The following is a 20,147-nucleotide window of genomic DNA, read 5'->3' as shown; positions in this document are numbered from 1 at the left end:
ACGAAGCTCTCGCGAGTTCTTGTGACCGGGTCCCGGAGAATCCAAGTGGGGTCCACTGGCTTGCTCAAATGGGCCCCCCTACGCACATTCCGCCCGACCGCCGGGATCTGATCATGCCCACCTGCGAGTGACCGCATGACATTTCGGCGAGCGCATGGGAGAATTCATGGATTGTTATTCATTATATGGATGACAGAGACGAGGCCAGTCAAGGGGACGGAATGATGTCGCTTCCTGTCTCGATTCCGGATCCATGCTCCAGACTAGCTGAAGGACCGCTTCGGAAGGCGAGAAAAGGCCTCTCTCCAACAACGTCGTCCCACGAGCTCTCATCCCTGAGGAACGCACGTGCTCCCTCAGAAAAACCTTCAGGTATATATCCTGGTTCCAAAGCGGAACAAACTACGCGAATAATTCAAATCAACGAAAGGCTTTGCTGGTGCACACGTCCCCTCCATCCTTGAATAAATCTGGAACGTGTTCTGAAGTCGGTTTCCACCAAGATCGGAGGATTTGTATTCATCAACCACACAAAAGTTTCAGTCGAGTAATGAGTCAGTCACTTTCGTCCCTGAACTCTCTCTGAACAACTGTACTCCTGGCCACGATCGACTTGCGCGGCTCAACGGCTCTATTAGAAATATATATAGATACAAATTATGAGTGTTCTGAGTGCCCAAACTCACAATTGGCCTTCCTAACAGAAACATTAACAAGTTGGATTGAGATCATGGGGAAATTGAGGGCTCGGAGACATTAATCGTAGCTTCCGTCGTGGAGCACAAGACAGCTCAAAACAACACCTGGCGCCCTCTTCAATCGTCAGAGCAGTTCCCACAAACGCTCGTGCATCCTTCTCCGTGATCATGGGAGTAATTTCCTAGTTCCGAAGATGTGGCCGATCCGATGTCAAGTCGTATTTTCGCAATCCTTCCGATTCCGATGTTTTTGAATCGCCGTCCAGACGCGAACCTCGTAGCCCAACCTGAGAGAAATTACGATTAGAGAGCAGAAATATTTATGGTGAGGCTTTGTGCAGGTCAAAACCTATACTGATGGGGAAGATGCGAAAGGGAACAAGTCGAGGAACTTTACTTGAGTCCAAGGCGTTTCAAATCTTCTCGATCAACGAGCTGTAGAACGTCTTCCATGGAGAAGCGTTCCTGCACGAATTTCATCACACTTGCTTCATCGAGCCCTATGTTCTCCAGCCACCGCACCATTTCAGGATCGCCGTCATCCTTGGCTAAGAGTCTCGATGTGGATGAGCTTCCGTCCGCACCCATTTGACCGTTTTTAATCAGAGACAGGACCAAACCACAACATCGCATCTCCTGCTCCATCAGAGCTTTGACTAAGCTGTTGGAGGAAAATGATCGGATGAGAGCCGGTTTCGGTCGCTCTGATCGCCCATGCGTTAGGACTCATGAGGGGAACTCATCGGAGGAAATCATGGGCACCCAACGAGGCCGGGATAAGGGGTTGGCACCGATGGGAACACTCACTTTGTTGTGTCCTCTTTATTCACGGGCAGATTTCCGAACTGATCTAGCACCCGGCCCAGAACGTCTCCGTCCATGTGCGACAGACCGTCCTGTTTCTGAGCGGATCGTATCGACGCTGTCGTGGATACGCCGCTCGTAACACTTGACGCCCGATCTTCTTCCTCCTCGATATTGTGTCCGATTATGTTCGCGGCCAGCTCCGGAGAAAGGATGGAAATCGCGGCTTGACAACACTGTTTCACGAGGTTGTCGAGGGCGAACATCCAATGGGGCTTGATATTCTGGCGTTTGAGAATATCCATGACCTGGAACGGAGATCGAGAGAGGTGAGAGACGAGCGACTCGTCGGTAGCCGTCGAATTGTCATACGTGCTTCAGTCCTCCTCGGTGTGTCTTCATATGCTTGTCAGCCGAAGATGATCAGTAGGCGATTGCATTTTCCTTCATCCAGGTATCAATAGAACAAAGAGGAGGACGACGGCGGAGAATCGAAGGCCGCATTCGACCAGGCGTATCTGCTGTAATCGCAGTCATGACGTCGATGACGTCATAATGGATTAAACAAGTCAATGGAAACGCTACGCGGTCAGTCGAGCGACCGACTGACCGCCTCCTTGAGCAGATCACCAAAGATAGCTAGATAGATAACGGATCTCTCAGTGCGCAAGCATTCCGGTCTGCTTCCGTTGTCGCATATTTTCCGGGACATTTTTATACTTTTCCTAATATGACTCGACGACTGCGGAAATGACGGAGAAAAGCGTTCAATGTCTTCCAGAGATGATCCTTCCCCATAGCGTCTTATAAGGACGATGGCGAACGCTGGCACTCCAGCCGGCGGCGCCTCTAAAATCTTCTCTTCCATCAAAGCGGAAATGCCAGGAGATTGTTCGCCCTCAGAGAGTTCGCCGGACATTCCTTGAGACGAGGCTGGCCGCCACCAAAATAAAGCTCGACACGCACTCCGCTCACGTAGATCGATGGCTTCCTAGTGGCATGCGGAATAGAATGAGGGCTGAGGGCTCAATCGACGATTTTCCGGGCTGGGAAAGTCGTGAAAAGCGCTCTCGGTATGGAATGCTTGATCTCTCGGTCTCCGTCCCGGTCGCGTCCGTCGCGGATTGGATGGTTTAGGTATGTTCTCGGCGCGGAGTGACATAGTTAGGGCACGTTCCCACAGATGCCGTTGGATGACGTGGGCGCCGATGAGAGATCGAGTTTTAAATTGAACTCACCGAATGTTGAAATACGAATAGCGCGGTCTGCAGCTGATTGAGAGCGCTTCCGTCGTAGTCGAGTGACTCTTTCAGCTGGGCCAGAACTTTTGACAATTGGTTCTTGTTCTGCTCGGGGAGGAATGAGATCATTCCACTCAAGAGTTTCGTAAGATGCTCCTCGTTGATCAGGAGAGCGGACGAGCCCAAGTTCGCTTGGATTTTGTCCATCCAGATTTTCAAAATCTGCGAAAAAAATTATCCGATTCCCTGTAAGCACTGTTTTTCTTTTCGTGAGTGGTTCTAACAATTCACAATAAGACTGAGTTCCCGACTCAATGTTGGATTTGTTCTCGAGAGAAGGGTCCGCTTGTTTCATCCGGAGAAGCGCGAGTCTTCCCGGTGATCGAGGCAGAGTCGCAATGACAGGGTAAGAAATTTTCGATTCGAAATTGTCGTCGCCAGATTCGTCCATGGAAAATCAGAGCTGGACGACTGGATATGTCTGATACGGTCCGGGTGCCTCGATTGAATCGCTCGGAATCAAGGCGTTGATTAAATTTTCCGGTTGATGAATATGCATCGGGTCGACTCACGGATCGTGAGGTTCTCCAGAAAGCGATTGCAATCCGAATCTGCGCAAAACGAACCTCAGATCGATCCGAATCACTTGAATCGACCATGTCGTCCCACGAACGAGCGCTACAGCACCTCTATCATTCGACGGGATCACACCTCGAGCAATCCACAGAGGACGCACGCGATGGAGAAACCAGGAAATTCGAGAGGTTTCTTCCAGTCTGGAACCGCTCTCACAGAAAAGATGCGCGCTTGGGAGCGTCGCCAATCCAGAATTTTCTATTACTTAGCCCGAATTCTCGACGCTCCGACTCGATAGACAGAGTCATTTCGGAGAATTACATCAGACAGCGTCATGCGTTGCGGCTATGAAGAGCGGCAGCTCGTGGCTCGGAAACTTTTTCTTGACATTTCTCTTATCGACAGATCCCATGAGGCTCACGAGGCCAACCAAAGAAAGTTTGAATATCACATCGATCGATTTTCTTCGATTCCTATCAGCAGCAGAAATGCACGAAACGTGTCACTGGTGTCCGGCGGCTCATTTTCAGTGCGTAATTCCCGATGATCTCTGGACTATCCAAATCCCCTCTCTATTCAATCGCCTCTTGAGCGAAATTCCTCATAAACGACACTCACCTGTTCACCGTCGTCCTGAAGAACCTTCACAATCGTTTGTCTTCGCTGAGAATCCTTCTTGAGCATATAGAATTCTTGACCTTCCTCCACGCCATTCTGTGGGCCCCCATCCACTGGAGGACTGATAAGAGCCGAGCTGATTACGAGCGGAGTCACAACGTTGGTCATTGAGTTAGTGAGCTCGTGGTTTTCATCGTTCGAGTCCAAGTCGAGGTCTTCGCATGCAGACCAAGCACCTGGCTCATCGTAACAGTCCCAGCAATGCACCCGCATCAACGACCATCGCAGCTCCCGAGGACCCGGACCCAGAGGGTCGCGATTCTCGAGGTTCGGAACGGTCGATCTAGCAGCACCTGACTCGAACATGCTCTCTGCTTTTCCCTGCGCTTCTCTTCTGTCCACAGAGGTACACAGCCAGCAGGCCAAGCTTTCTCTCAAAATCTCACTTTAGGGAGTCACTATTTTTGAGTTCATACGGAAACCGAAGACCACGCAGAGAATCTAGGCATTCGTATCATGCACTTCTTCTTTTCGCTCGTTGACGGAGAAGCGAAATCGTCTGAAGGTACACGGATCGCAGAAGGCACAGAAATGCAGCATTCAAGATCTTGGCTTGCCACGGCGAACGCTCCCGGTGCTTGCCAAGAGTGTTTTCATTCCGGCAAGTCGGCGCGCGGCTTCAACAACGAGGGTCCTTAACGGCTGCCGTCGTCAGCTGCTAACGGACCGCGTTTCAATATTCTGCTTTTGTTTCTGTTCAGCACCCGCTGATGCCACGGCTGTCTAGTTCCACCGGTCGAGGGATATCGAGTTTTTCTTTTACGACAACTAAGCGAAAACACACAACCACACCCAGTCAATGCCGAATGAGAGGAACACAGCAGCGGGAGTCGGCGTGCACGCACTGAGTGAGAACTACTCGTCTATAGTTTTTCACTGTCTTACTTTGCACCCGTGGCCACCAAGTTCCAGTTGAAGGTGGAACTCATCGACGGCGTCAAAGGAGTTTGAGGATCGACACCACGACTAGAACATAAACATGATCGGGTTCTGAATTTAGAAAACTCAAATGGCAGTCCGGGTCCTGACTTCAGAATCTTCTACATTGATCTCCAGAAGAATCGAATCGACCTTCTCATCGCGCGCCGAACTATGCATAGCATGAACTCGTCCTAGTCGTCCACGCAAACATTCGCGATGTCATCCACTACAGAAATGCACGCACGCACTGCTGATCTAGGAACGAAAGCGGGATCCGGACCTGGAGATCCACGACAGAATCGTCGTCGTAAGCAACCCTAGGCGAATTCGGTGGAGGAAATCTATCAATCTACCACACTGGCCGCCACAGTCTAGCTCGTCCCAGCAAGTTGTAGCGACGGCGACGGTGCTTGTATTGGTTGCTGCAGAGGTTTCAAAGCGTGCCTCTGTAAAAGAGCTACGGCGCGCAAGAACGGTACAGCCCTCCGCCGGCATCTGGCATTACGTGACGTCAGACCGCGTCACCAACTGGGAACAGCGGAGAAGCTTCGGGGAAGCTGGTTACGCGAACGAACCGAGACAAAGCGTCCATTGCGTTTTCGCTCCGTGGAGCTACGATGCTACGCGGGAAAAGATCAACAGACCGGAGGGTCCGACTCGGCGATGATTATTGGATGAATCAACGCTCGGAATGTAAGTCGAGAGTTCCGAATATTCTTTTCTACTGGAGTGTGGCGTGTGGCGGGTCATCGCTTGGAAAGACGAAGTTCTCTTGGAGAGGGAATGTCTGGGAGAGCCGCTCGAGCTTCCGATGGCTCTTCAACGGCGTTGATGTTTCTAACTGTCCCTGGTTACCTTTCATCTTCTTCGCTCCGGCATGGATTACGGCCGGGTCGGCGTAAACACCACAGAGCGCGGTGGCCATGATGTTCGATCGCATCGAGCGACTTCCACGTCGGGATCTCCTACTGTGACGACACTTTCAAAGAGCGATCCCTTGCAGAGGAGAGAATCCACCGCAGAGGAAATATAGAACGGAGCTTGACAGCTGGAATGAGATTCCAGAGGCAGGGGCCTGATCTCACAAATGTCAAATCTGCTCCTACGAGAGCCTAGAGAGGGCTCAGAACGAATTGCGGATCTCCGAGTCCCGAGAATAGATTCTCCCGTAGTCTGAATGTCGACGCGAGAATCTCTCATCGAATTTCTGTCTCCCCTCGATGTTCGAGACTCGCGTTGAAGTGCCGATCATCTGATCATTGAGTTTTTGCACCGAAGCTTTCCACCACCAGTGCGGGTCTATGCTTCTTGTCTTTCGGTCGAACAAGCTCACCTGTACGAATAAGCTCCAGGACTTCTGGGCAAACCTTCTGATGTCGGACTAGCCGCGACACGGTACGCTCCGTCCTCACCGGTAGATGAAAATCTGCTCACGCGTCCCCCGGTGTGGCCCGGGTAGGGTACCGACATGCTGCGCGGAATTTCGATCGGGGGTCCTGTCGGTCGCTGTCGTTTCTTACGCTCGGGCCTAGGATTCGGGAGAAATCGGGTTTCTGCGATTAGTCATCAGAGGTAATTTTGAACATTCCCTCGCGAGGTTGCCCTCCTTACTTAATAGCTAGGTTCAAGCGGAGTGACAATGTTGGAACGGCGCTGATGCGCTGATACTCGCTTGCCCGGTCTGAATGTTTCAAAAACATCAGAGAATGAATGAGGCGTTCCAAGGAATATCCCCGAGAGGATGAGAAGTCTGCATGAGCAGAATATTCAAGCGTCAGAAAGGAGCTCCTTGAGGTGAAATCAATGCGAACTCACAAAGATGTTTGGCAACCGGTGGATTTGGAAATAGTTTCGAGACGGATCGAAAGGATGAAAGAGCGCGAAGATCCTGTGATGAGGCGGTAGTTCGTCGCGAGGAGTCTTTCACGGGAAGTTCTTTGTCAGAGATACCGCTGGCGGTTGTGGCAAGACTTGTTTCCGCTCTAGATCGAAAGCTCATGCGGGACCATTCATAGGGGTCAGGGAAGCGCCGGCCCGTCTGCCCTGAGCACGATCCGAGACGTGCCTGATTGTTGCATAACAATAGAAGCACATCGTTCGAGGGCTTCTCTATTCATTCTATCATCTGGCGCTTCAGGGTCCAATCGTGGTGTGGCTTGACCGCAATGGCTATCCGTTTCACTTCAGCTCGTCAAGCGGCCAGACTCCTCTCCTCTACCGAGGACCTAGGCCATCGTGGATACATGACTCCCATAAATCCATTCAATCACACATCTCTCTTGTTTGGCGAATGATGGACGCGGTGACGAATGGAGGGAAGCGAGCTTTTCGGAGGAGCAGAGGATTCGAAACAAGACTCAGAATCATGAGCGAATACTCATAATACGTAATTCCTTACGTGGTGCTCGGCAAGCTGGATTGTTTGGTTGGAGAGGGACACGGTCCCAGAAGCTGGATGATATCGAAACTGCGAAAAGAAACTCGGATGAATCCCCCCCGAGAGCCAAGGTCTGAGACGGCTCTCGACGGAGACATCATATCGGGAAACTTCCGCGGCACGATTCGACGGCGCCAAATCTCGGAGGAAAGCACGGTCAATGAATATGTTGACCAGGAAATATTCCTCACCGCGAAGGCGGAAGGGCTCCGGACAATGATGTGACCGAACAATGAGCCAGGACCGCCACACACACTATCGTGAGAGTTCAAAGGAATTAATCAGAGGAGCGGAAAACTACAGACTAGGAATACGGTTGCCGGACCATCACAGATCCATAACGATTATGCCCGGGAGCTTCATCACAAGCGTTGAAACTAATGCTCAGGAGCCTCCGAATAAGGTACCAATGAACGGACTGGTCTCCTTGAAATCACGCTCTTTCAGTCCACAATGAGAGAACTCACGCGTTCAGGAAGGGATCCACGAGGAGGTCATCCGCTGTCGCTCGTTTATCCGGATCCGGATCGAAACACTTTTCGATGAAATTTTTGGCGATATCGCTCATCTTCTCGGGTATATCCGGGTGAATCTTGAATTGTCCTACTTTGAAGAGAGCTGCTTGCGGGGGAAGATTAGGGAAGGGGTACTTTCCCGTCGCCATCTCGATGATCGTGCAGCCCAATGACCAGATGTCGGCCTGAAACGAAATCGAGATTCGGTTCATTCTTCCTGTTCGTGGATGCCAAAGAAACACCGTGTTCCTGATGGCCTCGTCACAGGAATATCGAGGTGTAAGAGCTGTGACTCAGAGAGGATCTTCAGATGTGAGAATGAGGGTGCACTGACGGCGCATCTCCGGTAAGAGCATCAAGCAGTATATCAAGACCCGATGCCGAGCATCTATTCAGCACGAGGTAGACACGGCAAGCTAGCCGGGAAAAATCACTACGTGCAGAGTGCAGAGGGATGACGAACGAATGGCATATCTCATGCAATGACGCAGCACACAAACCCCTGATTGACTCGGAAAAGAGTCTTCCGGGTTCGAGAAGTCAGCGAGCCAGCTATGTAATGACGCGGATAATTTTTCAGAAGCAAACTTGAGGAAATTAAAGGACTCCACGGGACCGGTATAAACAGTCCGCTGTATCCGGACCTGGACTTCGTGAGACCCGCGGTGAATCAGAAGAGCCGCTCGGATGCTCCCACGGATCCCTAATCCCAATCTCAATCTTGTTCAAAGTTAGATCGAAGTTAGTTAGTTCCGCCTCGCGAGAGGGGTATAGCGGGTCCCTTATAACACGGGACGAGTTAGGACCGGGACCGAGGAATCAGTCCGTCAAATCCGAATGTCCGTTTTTCAGTCCACTACAGCCCAGTCACCTAGAATCGGGAGATACCATTGGCCGTGACCGCACACTAAGAATGGAGTGTTCGCTATATCCGAGTCCGTAATACCGGGGTTATACTGTACTGGTTATACTGCGCTCCGGCCCTTGTCAATCGATATTCCCGGAAATCTCTCGAGTTCGTATGCCCAATGATCCGACGGGAACAGGCAGCGCATCCCATGTCTCCAAAACGTTGGTGCTCATGACGAGATTTGTGAGAGGGTTTGCACACAGACATAAGAGGGGCACGGTCAGGATCCATTCGGGACGAGCAGCGATACTTCGATGGTGAGCTTACCGGTTTTCCGTAGCCTCGGTCACCGTTGTCCATCACTTCAGGCGCCATATATTGGAAGGTTCCAGCGAAAGTTTCCACAAGACGGCCGGAGACCATTCGTTTCGAAGTTCCGAAGTCGGAGATTTTCACGATCCCGGAGTAGGTGTTTATTAGCACATTGTCGCCCTTGATGTCTCTGTGTACTATGTTGTTTTTGTGGAGATATTTTATCCCCTCCAGGATCTGTTTCGTATAATGCGCGATTGTGCTCTCGAATCTCAGAGGACCCCAGTTGAAGCGTAGCAGGTGTGACAAGCTCCCACCGGGCACGCGCTCCATACAGATCTTCACGAAGCCATCCTCGCTTTTCGATCCTAGATATTGGACGATGTTCTTGTGTCGGAGATGCATGTGCAGCATGATCTCCTCGTGCAGAGGTTGAACATCCTTGAGATTTTTTTCATGAATTTCTTTCACGGCTATTTGAGTCATGGTTTTCGTGTCCGTAGCGGCGTAGACGACACCGTAGGTTCCTGCGGGAAATCAGAGTGGGTATTCCGCACCCCCTGGATCGAATCATTCATAAGGAAGCCGTGCCTGTGTCTGACTACTCGAAATGTTCCGAACCTTTGCCGAGAACCTTCTTCTGTCGATTTTCGTCGAGCTCGTATTCGAAGTCTATACATTGAAACTGAGCATCGTAGTCGAAAGCAAGACACATGGCGTCCTCGTTCTGCTGGTTTTCGTTGATCATACCTTGGACCACCTGCGTGAGGAGCGTGTGGACATTCTCGGGAGTTCAATCACAAGAACGGCTTGGGGAGAATAAATAATATGCCCCTTCATGAATCAATCAGACAATATCCGATAGCGATCCGGCACTGACCTGATAGAATCTTCCTCGAGCAGCAGATGAGGGGAAGAACATCTGGAAATCATCAGAGTTCTCGTGTACGTATAATAAGATGCAGCGGTCGTCTTGTTTGTAGAGCGAGACGCCCTTTATCGTCGGCGAAGTGAAGAGCCATTCGTGGCGCCGCTTGCAGGTGCCACGCATCGTGTCGACGCATTTGTGGGAGATCTGGATGGACTTCTTCTGATCGCCCGTGTCTAAATTCAGCGTGACGTACGACGGCATAAGAGTCTCGGTGGGTTCATTGATCAGAACCTGGAGATGGGCCAGAGGATCGTATTAGTGTCGACGTACAGCGTGGTGGAGCGGAGACATTTTCTCAAACAGTCTGAGGCGTTCGGAGTCCTTTTCAGGAAAAGCTCCCACATGACTCACCGGAAACAAAATATGATCCTCTAGATCCTTCTGTGTGGCCATGCTGAAATAGTCGATCCAGAAACCCATGATGTGTTCCTCAGGTTTGATTTCCGTTGTGTCGCCTTTTCTTCGTTTTCTCGCTATGAGTTGAATGTTGAGAAGCGTGCTCGCCAAGCACCAACTCGCCGGGTTGAGGTGGAACATTTTTATGGCAACCTGGGGACCGGAAACCGATCGTCAACTGGGGCCCACCCGCTGCGTAACCCTCCCGCAAGCTCAAATCATGAAGAACGACTCGAGTACCTTGATGGCGCGCGTGTAGTCCTCGACCAAGTAGCAAACCTCGAAGTATGTCGCTACGTCCCAATAATCAGTCATCGCATCGATTTCGCCTTTCTTCCCGATCAAGTTGTTAAGCACCAAAAACACGTACTGGAGGTCGTGGCTCTCCTCGGATCTGTGGGTCGGACGGAAGACTTCACTTTCGACATACTCGCAGTACCATGAGGCGAGGAATACAAAGACCATCAATCGAGAAGCACAATCACGGAGCCACAACGAATCAGCATCGATCTTTCATAAACGAACCTGTGGCCGTCAGCGGTGAGTAGCGTCGCTAAATTTATGCCGTTGTAGACCGACTGGAGGGCATCGAAACCTTTTCGATACCATTCGATCGCTTTCTTCAGTGAGTCCGTATCTTTACAGTCACTGTTCAGGTACTTGTCCTTGTATATTCTCCCGCACAGCCCCAAGTAGTCTGGGATCTCGTTTTCTTTTTTTTCCAGGGCTTTCTCCATGACAGCGAGGGCTCGGTCGGTATCGCCTTCTTTCTTCCGCCTGTAGATCAGTCGGAGCGTTAGCCGGGCTTGGACCGGAGCTACAGCCTCCCCCAGCCGACGTGCCATGCTCATGTATAATCTCATGTATTGACTGGTATAGCGATAGATGGATGAAACTACCTAGTAGCTAATCTTCGAATCCGCTTCCAACAAAAACATCGAATGTTTGGATTATTTTTCCGTGGAATCATCTGAATTAATTCTCTCCATCCTGGTCTGCTGGAGCTTTTGTTTGGATGGAACTCTCCCACCTACGGAATGCCCCGCGGTTCGGAAGAGCCAGGGAGAGCTTACCTATTGAGGGCGAAAGCATACAAGTACTGGATGGCAGCACAGTGCATGAAGCTCAGCGTCGAAACCTCCTGGAGATCTTCGACGAGCTTCACTGAGGAGTCATAATCCTGTGCGTCGTTCAATGCATTCAGTAACGCGTGTACAACCTGCGGAATCGCAGGGGAACAGATTAGACTTTGGACATGGTTTTTAGAGATTATGATTTTCATTGAATCTGGTGGAAGCACCATGAGATTCAATCCGAACTCACTTCCAGCGAGATGACGTTGGGATCGTCGAGCCGTATCCGGAAGTTCTTCAACGCCGCTCTCAGCTCGTCCCCCCTCAGAGTTTCTGGGAGGTGTCGGAGGTCCTTCAGGAATCTGTCTTTTAGGAATTCCCTGGAATCCGATTCGACGCCCTTCACAATTTCGTTCGCGCGCTCTTCACAGTTTCGTTTGGGCACCCTCAAACCGATGCGATTCGGAGCCGAAAGCTCTGAATATGAGTGTGAGCATCGTTCCGACAATTATTCGAGAACAAGAGGGGACTAAGCACCGTGGCGGCTGTCCGCGCCGTCCCGACAGCAAGAGATCCGATCTTACTTCGTTTGAACTTCGAGTTCGAGCAGACTCTTCCTGATGACCTCGGTGAGCGATTTCTCATTTGAAGACGTTATGCTGTCATGGAAGGGCCCGATGTCGCTGACGTAACAAAAATTTTTCTCTGTCACACGGTAGTAGACTGGCTTGTAGCTGAATAGCTGACTCTGAAATCGATTGGACTTGAGTCTTTCGGGAACTCCATTCGCGTCGGATTTTCCTCGTCTGCCGCTGAATTCAGGCATCTGCGGTTCCGGGTAGTGTTTTGTGATGTTTTGAGGCATCCGCTATCTCGATAAGCCGGAACTTTCGTTTGTTAATGCTATGGAGCGATGGCTTCACCGGTCACGGTCGTCGCGGGCGGTGTGAGCGGCGCAGCTTGTTTGGGATTTTTTAATTCCTTCCACCTAATCTCTCACTCATGCGGGTCTGATCAGATTCCATGGTGACGGGAGAATCTATTGGAAGATGTTCAGGTCGCCAGTGTCGACCATTCTCTGAACTTGTCTATAGGCCAGCCGGCTTAAGGGCCAATCGTCCCTTGAATCGGGATCGTTCCAGATCGCTCATTAGAGCTCATCATACCTTGTGGTCGCCCGTTTTACTGGATGCGTTCCCGATTAGAATGCTCTGCGACATCCCGAAACTCTCTCTGATTCCCAGGTGGTAGAACAATACATTCCATTGGCTCTGCAATCGGAAAAACGGAATGAAAATCGCTTTCGGCAGCCGAACGTCCTTGATGAGGAGGTCGCATCGAATTGCTTCCATATGTGTGATGTAGCGCTCGGTGTTTATTTACAGATTACAGAGACCTATTCCCGCTTCCCGGTATCACGCTGACGCTATTCCAAAGAGTTATAGAAACCTGATCGCAAAGACTTGGATGAACTCAAGCAGTCAAATGACTCCCGGAGAAAACGCCACGGTTCACCAAAGAAGGTTCGTGCGGCCAAGACAACGTCACCACGATTTTATTTATTCTAGCGAGCTTGGCAACTACGTAGCCGCTAGCCAGACCGAAAGCTGAGGCAGCGCTACCTATCTGTATAGATCTTTCGTTTCAGCTATTTGATAGACGACGTCTTGCACATCTGAGTCCGTCGAGAGAGGAAGCGTCACGAAGCGCTATCATGACACAGTTGCTGTCGAGCCATTGTTCTTTGAAAAAGCGACAAATCCATCTGCCTAAATATTCACTTTTTAACATAATATGCGATTGATGTCGCTCGCTGATTTCGGGAGTTGTGTTCAAGTTGAGCCCCGGCGCTCCAACTCACCCGCACGCTGACGTCGACGATCGCTACGTCGGCCTGATAAAATTGCTCTCTAGCATCTCCTGATCCTGAGAATCCTTCATGATAAGCGAGATCCTTGAGGTCACAGGTCTTGAACTCCGCGCCCGCACATCGACTAGCTTTCCGGATCTCTTCGAGGGCAATTGCCCTGTGTTGGGGATCGCCCCATTCCGAATGCCGAGTTTCCTGCGAAAACGGTATGACAATACTCCGTGCTAATTTCGTCGCTTCATCGCGCTCCATTATAATTATCAGGAGAGATATTTCTGACGCGAACGCGAGAAGCAGGTGCAGGAGAGGAGAAGGGGTCTGGAGCTCACGGATCAATTGAGCTTGAACGTCGACCTTAGGATCAGAAGAAATGCGACCCGGTCGGCGGTTTAGGGAAACACTCACGAGATCAATCAAAAGGACGACCTCCATTTTTGCGACTGTCGTGGTGGTGCTGGAGCCTTGCGACGGAGGTAGATCCGGGTCCATCTGCGCGGTTGCCGACGAAGAAGCAGCTGGCAATCCTGAATTGGGGGTGACGTTGAATGCCGTGACGCTCGGCCGCTTCGCTGCGTGTCCCGCGGCCTCAACGAGGTTGTCCTGCGATCTGCATTTCCTGTAGTGGGAGGAAGGGGATTGTATTAGATTTGAGCTTGGATCGATAGAATAATGGAGATTTCGTGAGAGCCGGAAATTCGCAAAGGCAATCCATGAATAATGGTAGTCTCTGTGTTGGGGACATAGCACTCTTGCAGCGGGTCAGAGCGCTGGCTTTAGACTCCTGCAGTCGATAATAATTCCATGAGAGCATCCTGAGGAAATCGCAAATGAATCTGCATCTCCCAGGTCAGAGAGCACTCTGACGGTATCACTGTTCTCGTTGACGTCTCTCCGAAGAGCATTACTACGGTAAAGAGGAAGAAGCTCCGCCCAGAGGTCTGTCAAGCTGACAAAAAAAAGCTCCATGAAAATTCCCCGCTTCTTGGCACGACTCGCGTTGGGACCCCGTCCGAAGATGTTTTTCATCCGACCTGACCACCTGAATTCGCATGTATAAGTAAACTAATGCCAGGAGCCGAAGTACTGGAGTCACGTGTTCCTTCGAAAACTCCTCAAGAGGAAAGATCAACCTCCTCCTAAGTTCCTGTCCGTGATCTCAGTTGGCAGTGGAAACTTTTTTATTCTCTGTTTCTGCCTCTGAAATATTTGGTTCGAAGTATTCGTAGCTGCCTTCGTGAGGGAGAAGATGCGAGGCGGAAATCTGCTCAGCCTTGAAATGCTTCCTGAAGAACCTGAGTTCGACAGCTATCCAAAATTCACGGCATAGATCGCTTCTGGTCGGAGCCCGTATAATGGAGCGACGAACGTAAATTTCTCCAGAAAGGTTCCCAGTTTTCCCTTCAGAATTCCCACCTCCGCATCGGAGATGAACGATTGAGAGCAAGGTCCGGAGACAAAATACTCCAGCGCCGAAAGACAATTGGGGATCGTCCTGACGGAGGTGAGGGGTCTTCGGAAAATAAATATTGTTCAATGATGTCGATACGATAAGGGGCAGAGAAATCGGGAGATTCTCAGCTTGGTGCCCGACCGGAGCATGCGGAACCCCGGGAGCGCTTCTGCCCTCCCGGCCGACCGTAAAGGACTCTTATGCGACCCACGAAGATTCTTTTTCGAGCGTTCCCGCTACAGCCGCCACCAGGCAAGTTGACGCCCGAGAATCAATTTGAAGCTCGCGCAAAAGCATAGTTCTTCTGGAACGGTAGGGATCGGATTCAGGGATTCCGCGAATCGTCCAGAAAAAAAATGCCAATTATCAATTCTATGTGTGCGCGCCAGTTTTGGTGCTTTTGATCAGGCGGAAGCAAGCTGAAGATATTCAAATGGTATTTTCATTTCTGAGAGGATTCCTGAGCTTCTAGATTCCCTATTCACCGGAAAACAGACTGATAAATGAATTCTGAAGCCTACGTTCAGATGCACTCCATGTTTCGGATCATGGGAAGATGCCTCCTCAAGCTCGACGCGATCGTGAATGCGTTTGTTTTCGTTTCATTAAAGTCGTGCTTGTGGTAGTGGGTAAACGAAGAGACGGGAGCGTGACTCAGCGCGAAGAGAGATTCGATTCTCCAGCTTGGGATTTCCGCGCGGGGTGACTCGTTATGGGTTCTCGGTCTTATTGTAGCTCAGACGAGTGTCACGGAAATTTCCCGCAAAAGTCAATGATCTTCCGCATGAGTTGGGGGATTCTGCGCGAATGCCAAAACTGGTAAAGCCCGCTGAGGTCTTGAGGAGCCGCAACGACGCCGCTCGCGCGGGAGGCGGTGTGGGTTCGATCCCTGCTGCCGGAAAAATATGCAGGTACTCGGCCTTGATCCTCCTGGGTACATTTTCTCTATGGATCCGTCCTCGGAAGCAATGTGAATAACAGTACCCGGGACGTTAAACCTTGGCTGTGTGGAACAGCCCGAAAAAGTGAGGTCTTGAGGAGCAGCCGTTGAAGTCTCGCGTCTCACCAGAGGGATGCGAAAACTTATATATACCCATGCTCCTTCGTATCTTGAAGAATGCAGACCCATACGAACCACGTTCGCTAGAGCTCAAACACGGCAATGAGAAGCCTTAGCATCAGGGAAAAATCGCACATTGAGCCTAATCTGACTGTGGAAATACCTTCGACTGTATAGGGCAACGGTAGAGTGAACTTCTGTCCGCAGTTCGAGCCTAAAGTCACTGGGGACGACTGTCACGACAAATTGAAGTCAGACGAAACTTGGGCTAGAAACGAGTCTAGAATTCCGCACCACGGCAAGCAGATCTAGGAAGCGCGATATTGGGAGTGCTCGATGGAGAAAGAGCAATCTTTCGAAAAGAGAGGGCGCGAAGCCAACCCAGAGCGCTAAGTTCACAATCGGCATCACGTTTCTCCCACGCGCAGCCGGAACAATTATCAGAGGCACTCGAGAGTCGTTTCCCATTGCTTGAGCGAGAAATCACACTCCATGCACGCACCCAACTCTGCTCCAGAACTTTGCACAGCTGGAGAGTACATCCCGAGTTGGACGAGTTCGCTGTCAACGTCGGTTGCGGCGATCGGTGCCGTAGAGCACTCTTGAACTCTCGGGTGTGGGCCAAGGTCGCGGGAGGGCGGGTCATTTGGCCGCACAAGTAGCCGATCGCACGGTTCGCCTCGTCTGCCTCACCGGCTTGGCTCTCCGTTCCCTGTGTGCTCCCTTGGTAAACCATTCCGAGAATTCGCGCGAGATCGTTGCCATGTTCTCGTCTATTCTAAAGCCCTCGTTCATAATAATAATGAATAGCGAAGCTGAAGATCACGTCGGTTTCACGTACCAGCTGACCCGCTCTCGCGATTCCAACTGCCTGGTTGTAAATTATCGACAGAGCGCTGTTCTGTCTGGACTGGCATTCTTGGACCCTGTTTTTCGAATAAGAGCTCCGCTTGGACTCCTTCTCCATTTGCGCGGATTTCTGCCGCACAGGAAAGCTCCAGATACGCACATTCCCATCTCGGAAGCTCCCTCGGCGTGCTGCGCATTCAAATCCTCAAGATTTTGACCCCTTTACAGTCGATGCGATCAAGCTCGCGTCTGGGAAACCCGGGGACGAGAAAATCGCGAAAACGACGCTCTTCCGTCCGGCTAGGGAACCGGTTCCAGGCCGTAAGCTCACTTGGCCAATACTTGCTCATGTTGAAGGTTCCTCGAGACCGACTCCGGGAACGTAGCGCGAATCCCAGAGAGATCGAGGAAACCGAAAGGGATAGTTAGGATGCCCCCGAGGAGACAGTAACGAGTTTGCGGAACGAGACATCGTCAATGGAATCTCATGGCTGGAATTGCCACGCTCGAGTGTGGAATGCCACCTAGAGTGGTCAGCGAGGATCTCACCCTGTAGTCGCTAAAGAACGCACGGCGCTCGAAGGCGAACACAGACCGCATCGACAACCGGTTCCGCGAACCTTCCTAAGTGAGCTGACTGTCCGGGGGACCGGAGATTTGGTTCGTCCGATCCCGGAATCGTCCCGGTTGTTCATCGTCCGCGCGCGAGGTAGACCGATTCTGTGCCAGAACAGCTACCTCATTTCATCTCCGAATCCGACAGAGCATCGGTAACGCGATACTACTCGTGCGCGAATGCACAACGATACGAAGTTCTCCGGTCGGTCGCGTAAATGTCAGACTGCATTCGCTCAACGCTGAGCAGTAGATTATCTCATTGAATCTCGCTGATGCAAACGCTGTCAGCGGTCCCTATTGAGCTGGGACAGGCTTGGAAGAACGATTACGATCGATTGATAACAATCGAGCATATTCGAAGAGGTGTCAGAGCTTCGATCCCGTTGGATCCCGAAGCGGGAAGTCCAAGGAAAGCGGCTCGGGTAAACTTTGCAAACTTTATCCAGTGCCGAATTCGATCGAGAGACCTCTCGACGGATTATCCCGCTCGTGTCGAGTCACTCGAAGCCTTGCAGCATCGACCCACGGCGCGGCGCGAGCCAGATGGATTGCCGCGGTTGAACTGACTTAGCTCGGGATTCCGAATCTCCTAGTCCAGCGTCAGAACACACAAGGCGAGTCACTCGTCGCTTGTGGTGGCGAATACTGCAAGACAGTAGCAGCAGCAGCTTGTTCCAATTGACGCTGATCGCTCACCGACAATTACGAGAGTTTATTTCATGTGGTCGGTAGCGGCGCGGCGTTAGCGGCTCGACAACCACCATCACCACAGATTCCACTCCGAGCCGCCGGTCAAAAGACACTGATGTCTTCTGTCAGACTCCAGACTCCTAGATTAATGTCGATGACTGATTCTCTCCTTTGACAGACAGACTCTCGAGCGACGCACGGCTTCTCTTCTCGAGTTTTTGCCGCGCGGCAAGTTGCGCGAGCGAGTTGCGCGAGCAAGGGCGTACAGTCCGATCGAATCGTCTGGATGCCGTTCTCGGAGATGCACTGAGAATCCCGCGCTCAGTCCTCTTTTCGCCGAATAATCGGAGCAGGACCGAAGCGGCCGACTTCTCCGCACATCCAAACCAATAAAGCTAATAATAACCCGGAAGGACGACTCGCTGTCTACGCTATCGTCGTCGTTGACGTCGCTGAAACACACCGCACTTGCATCGGACACAAAGTGATGGCCAAAGAAGCTCTCCTCTATAATCCTGGCGGTCGGTATCGTACTCGCTCGATCCGGTCCGCTCGGTCACGCGATCCGTCGGCTTGTCACCTCGAGTTTCGGAATCAATAAATGAATAGTGATAATTGTTGCTCCGGGAGATCGAGTGAGCAGGTGTCTCGGTCGCGGCCGCCGCTGCCGCCGCCGCCATCGTCGTCCTTGTTCATCCTACTTACCTTTTGAGCATAGAGGAGCTGGTTCCAGCAGACCTTGAGGGTTAGTCACATGGGACGGAATCTTCGACAACACACAGAGCACTTCGAAACGCCACAGCACTCGGTCTGGGAGCTCTCGTACGAGTGCTGCTCACTTCTATTCGACGTCGCCGTTGTATGTACCACAACACGCTCTGCTTTACTCACTGCTGAACAAAGTTCTCAGCTGTGCACCAGCCTCCTCACTCAGTCAGTCGGACAGACCTCCTTGGCCGTGCCAGTAACAGCAGCGGCAACAGCAGATCATCGACACCACCACATACAAAGACACACTCGCGGCGGCGACGACAACTAGCCAACCAGCAGCAGCACAAACAACAGACGGTCGTCGTCGCGTTAGAATCAACGCACACACATACACAAAGATTCTTGACAAAGTGTTTCCCGTGACCGCGCATGCGTCGGAGGCAAGGAGGAAAGTAAAACGGCGCGGGCTTTCGAACATTTACCACAAGCAGAGTGACCGGATTATGAGGAGCGTCCTTCGGCCGCATATTCCGGGACCGAGAGACGGATCGGCGTTCTCCCCCTCGAACTTGAATATTTCCCCCCTTTCCGCCCCTCCCCCCGCCATTCTGTTCCAGGCTGTAACGAGCTCCAAATTATTCAGATCATCGGGCTGCGATAAGTCCCCGAGATCGCTCGCTCACGCGAGCCACCTCTCTCGTCTCAGGGGGATTTGATCGCAAATCCGCGCGGATCCTTTGACCTCAAAACTAAATGATCGAGAGGAGCAAGCGGAGGTCGCAGGATCATCGTTCCAAGCGGTCACAGAGCTCCCCGGAGGCGCGATCGCTACCGCTGCGGTCACTCTAAAGTCTCCACCACAATTCGATACCTATCTACTCCCACTTACCTGAGATCATGCTCTCGTATCTGGCTCAGAGCTTTCATGATGGAACAATCCTGCGTAGATAACCCGATATTCCCTGTACACAGTCGTAGGTTATCCATGGCCGCAAGCAAGCAGGTGAACAATCATCACACAAATACTGCGCTGGGAGTAGTTCTCCGAAAGAGGTAGTCTGTGGTCTGGGCTCGGTTTACGTCCCTATCGAGTCAACTCTTATCGAAATCCATAAACTTCCTTGTGATTCAAACAAGCTCTCACCCAAATTCTTCTCCGATGATCGATGGTGAAAACAAAAGAACCAAAACGTTTTCGTCGCAGATGCGCTCCGGCCGACTGAGACTCAGGGGACGGGTTTTCTGAAAGCTCGAACCGAGCTATTGCGCTCCGCGATGCCTGCCGAGTCGGGGAAACACATCAATGACTGTGACAGCGGCAGGAGATGAACTGCCGATCGGACCGGCACTTCCAGTGGGCCAGTGAGGCGAAACGGCAATGCTGCGTCTTGATGACGTTCAAATGCGATCGTTATGTTCTCGACAGGGCACGGAGTAGTCGACAGTTGTATAATAAGCTACCAGTCA

The 20,147-nt window shown here is 51.5% G+C and overlaps 1 protein-coding gene across 1 annotated transcript; it reads right to left on the bottom strand.

Annotated features, from left to right (window-relative positions):
* Window positions 1-478: 478 nt before the first annotated feature.
* Window positions 479-18,923, bottom strand: Ask1 (apoptotic signal-regulating kinase 1). The gene is made up of 21 exons (XM_029111809.1): window positions 18,675-18,923; window positions 13,708-13,918; window positions 13,294-13,497; window positions 12,599-12,703; window positions 12,017-12,180; window positions 11,683-11,812; window positions 11,433-11,578; window positions 10,885-11,136; window positions 10,600-10,753; window positions 10,315-10,512; window positions 9,913-10,194; window positions 9,654-9,792; window positions 9,048-9,559; window positions 7,823-8,055; window positions 6,252-6,446; window positions 4,883-4,987; window positions 3,938-4,073; window positions 2,741-2,965; window positions 1,506-1,810; window positions 1,096-1,359; window positions 479-985 (listed from the first exon to the last, which is right to left on the bottom strand). Exons 1-21 carry the CDS (start codon window positions 18,683-18,685, stop codon window positions 910-912), a joined length of 4,047 nt encoding a protein of 1,348 aa, XP_028967642.1. The 5' UTR covers window positions 18,686-18,923; the 3' UTR covers window positions 479-909.
* Between the last annotated feature and the right edge of the window lie 1,224 nt (window positions 18,924-20,147).

Source organism: Galendromus occidentalis, unplaced genomic scaffold (assembly GCF_000255335.2).
Source record: "Galendromus occidentalis unplaced genomic scaffold, Mocc_1.1 scf7180000077471, whole genome shotgun sequence".
Taxonomy (NCBI): Eukaryota; Metazoa; Arthropoda; class Arachnida; order Mesostigmata; family Phytoseiidae; genus Galendromus; species Galendromus occidentalis.
The sequence above is the reverse complement of the archived record's forward strand: the minus strand, read 5'-3'. Positions and strand labels throughout refer to the sequence as shown.

Coding starts and splice junctions, on each gene's coding strand:
- Ask1 (XM_029111809.1), bottom strand. Junction 12,181..12,598: donor GTAAAACGGGCGACCACAAG/GTATGATGAGCT, acceptor AATCGATTTCAG/AGTCAGCTATTCAGCTACAA. Junction 9,793..9,912: donor CTCGAGGAAGATTCTATCAG/GTCAGTGCCGGA, acceptor CTCCTCACGCAG/GTGGTCCAAGGTATGATCAA.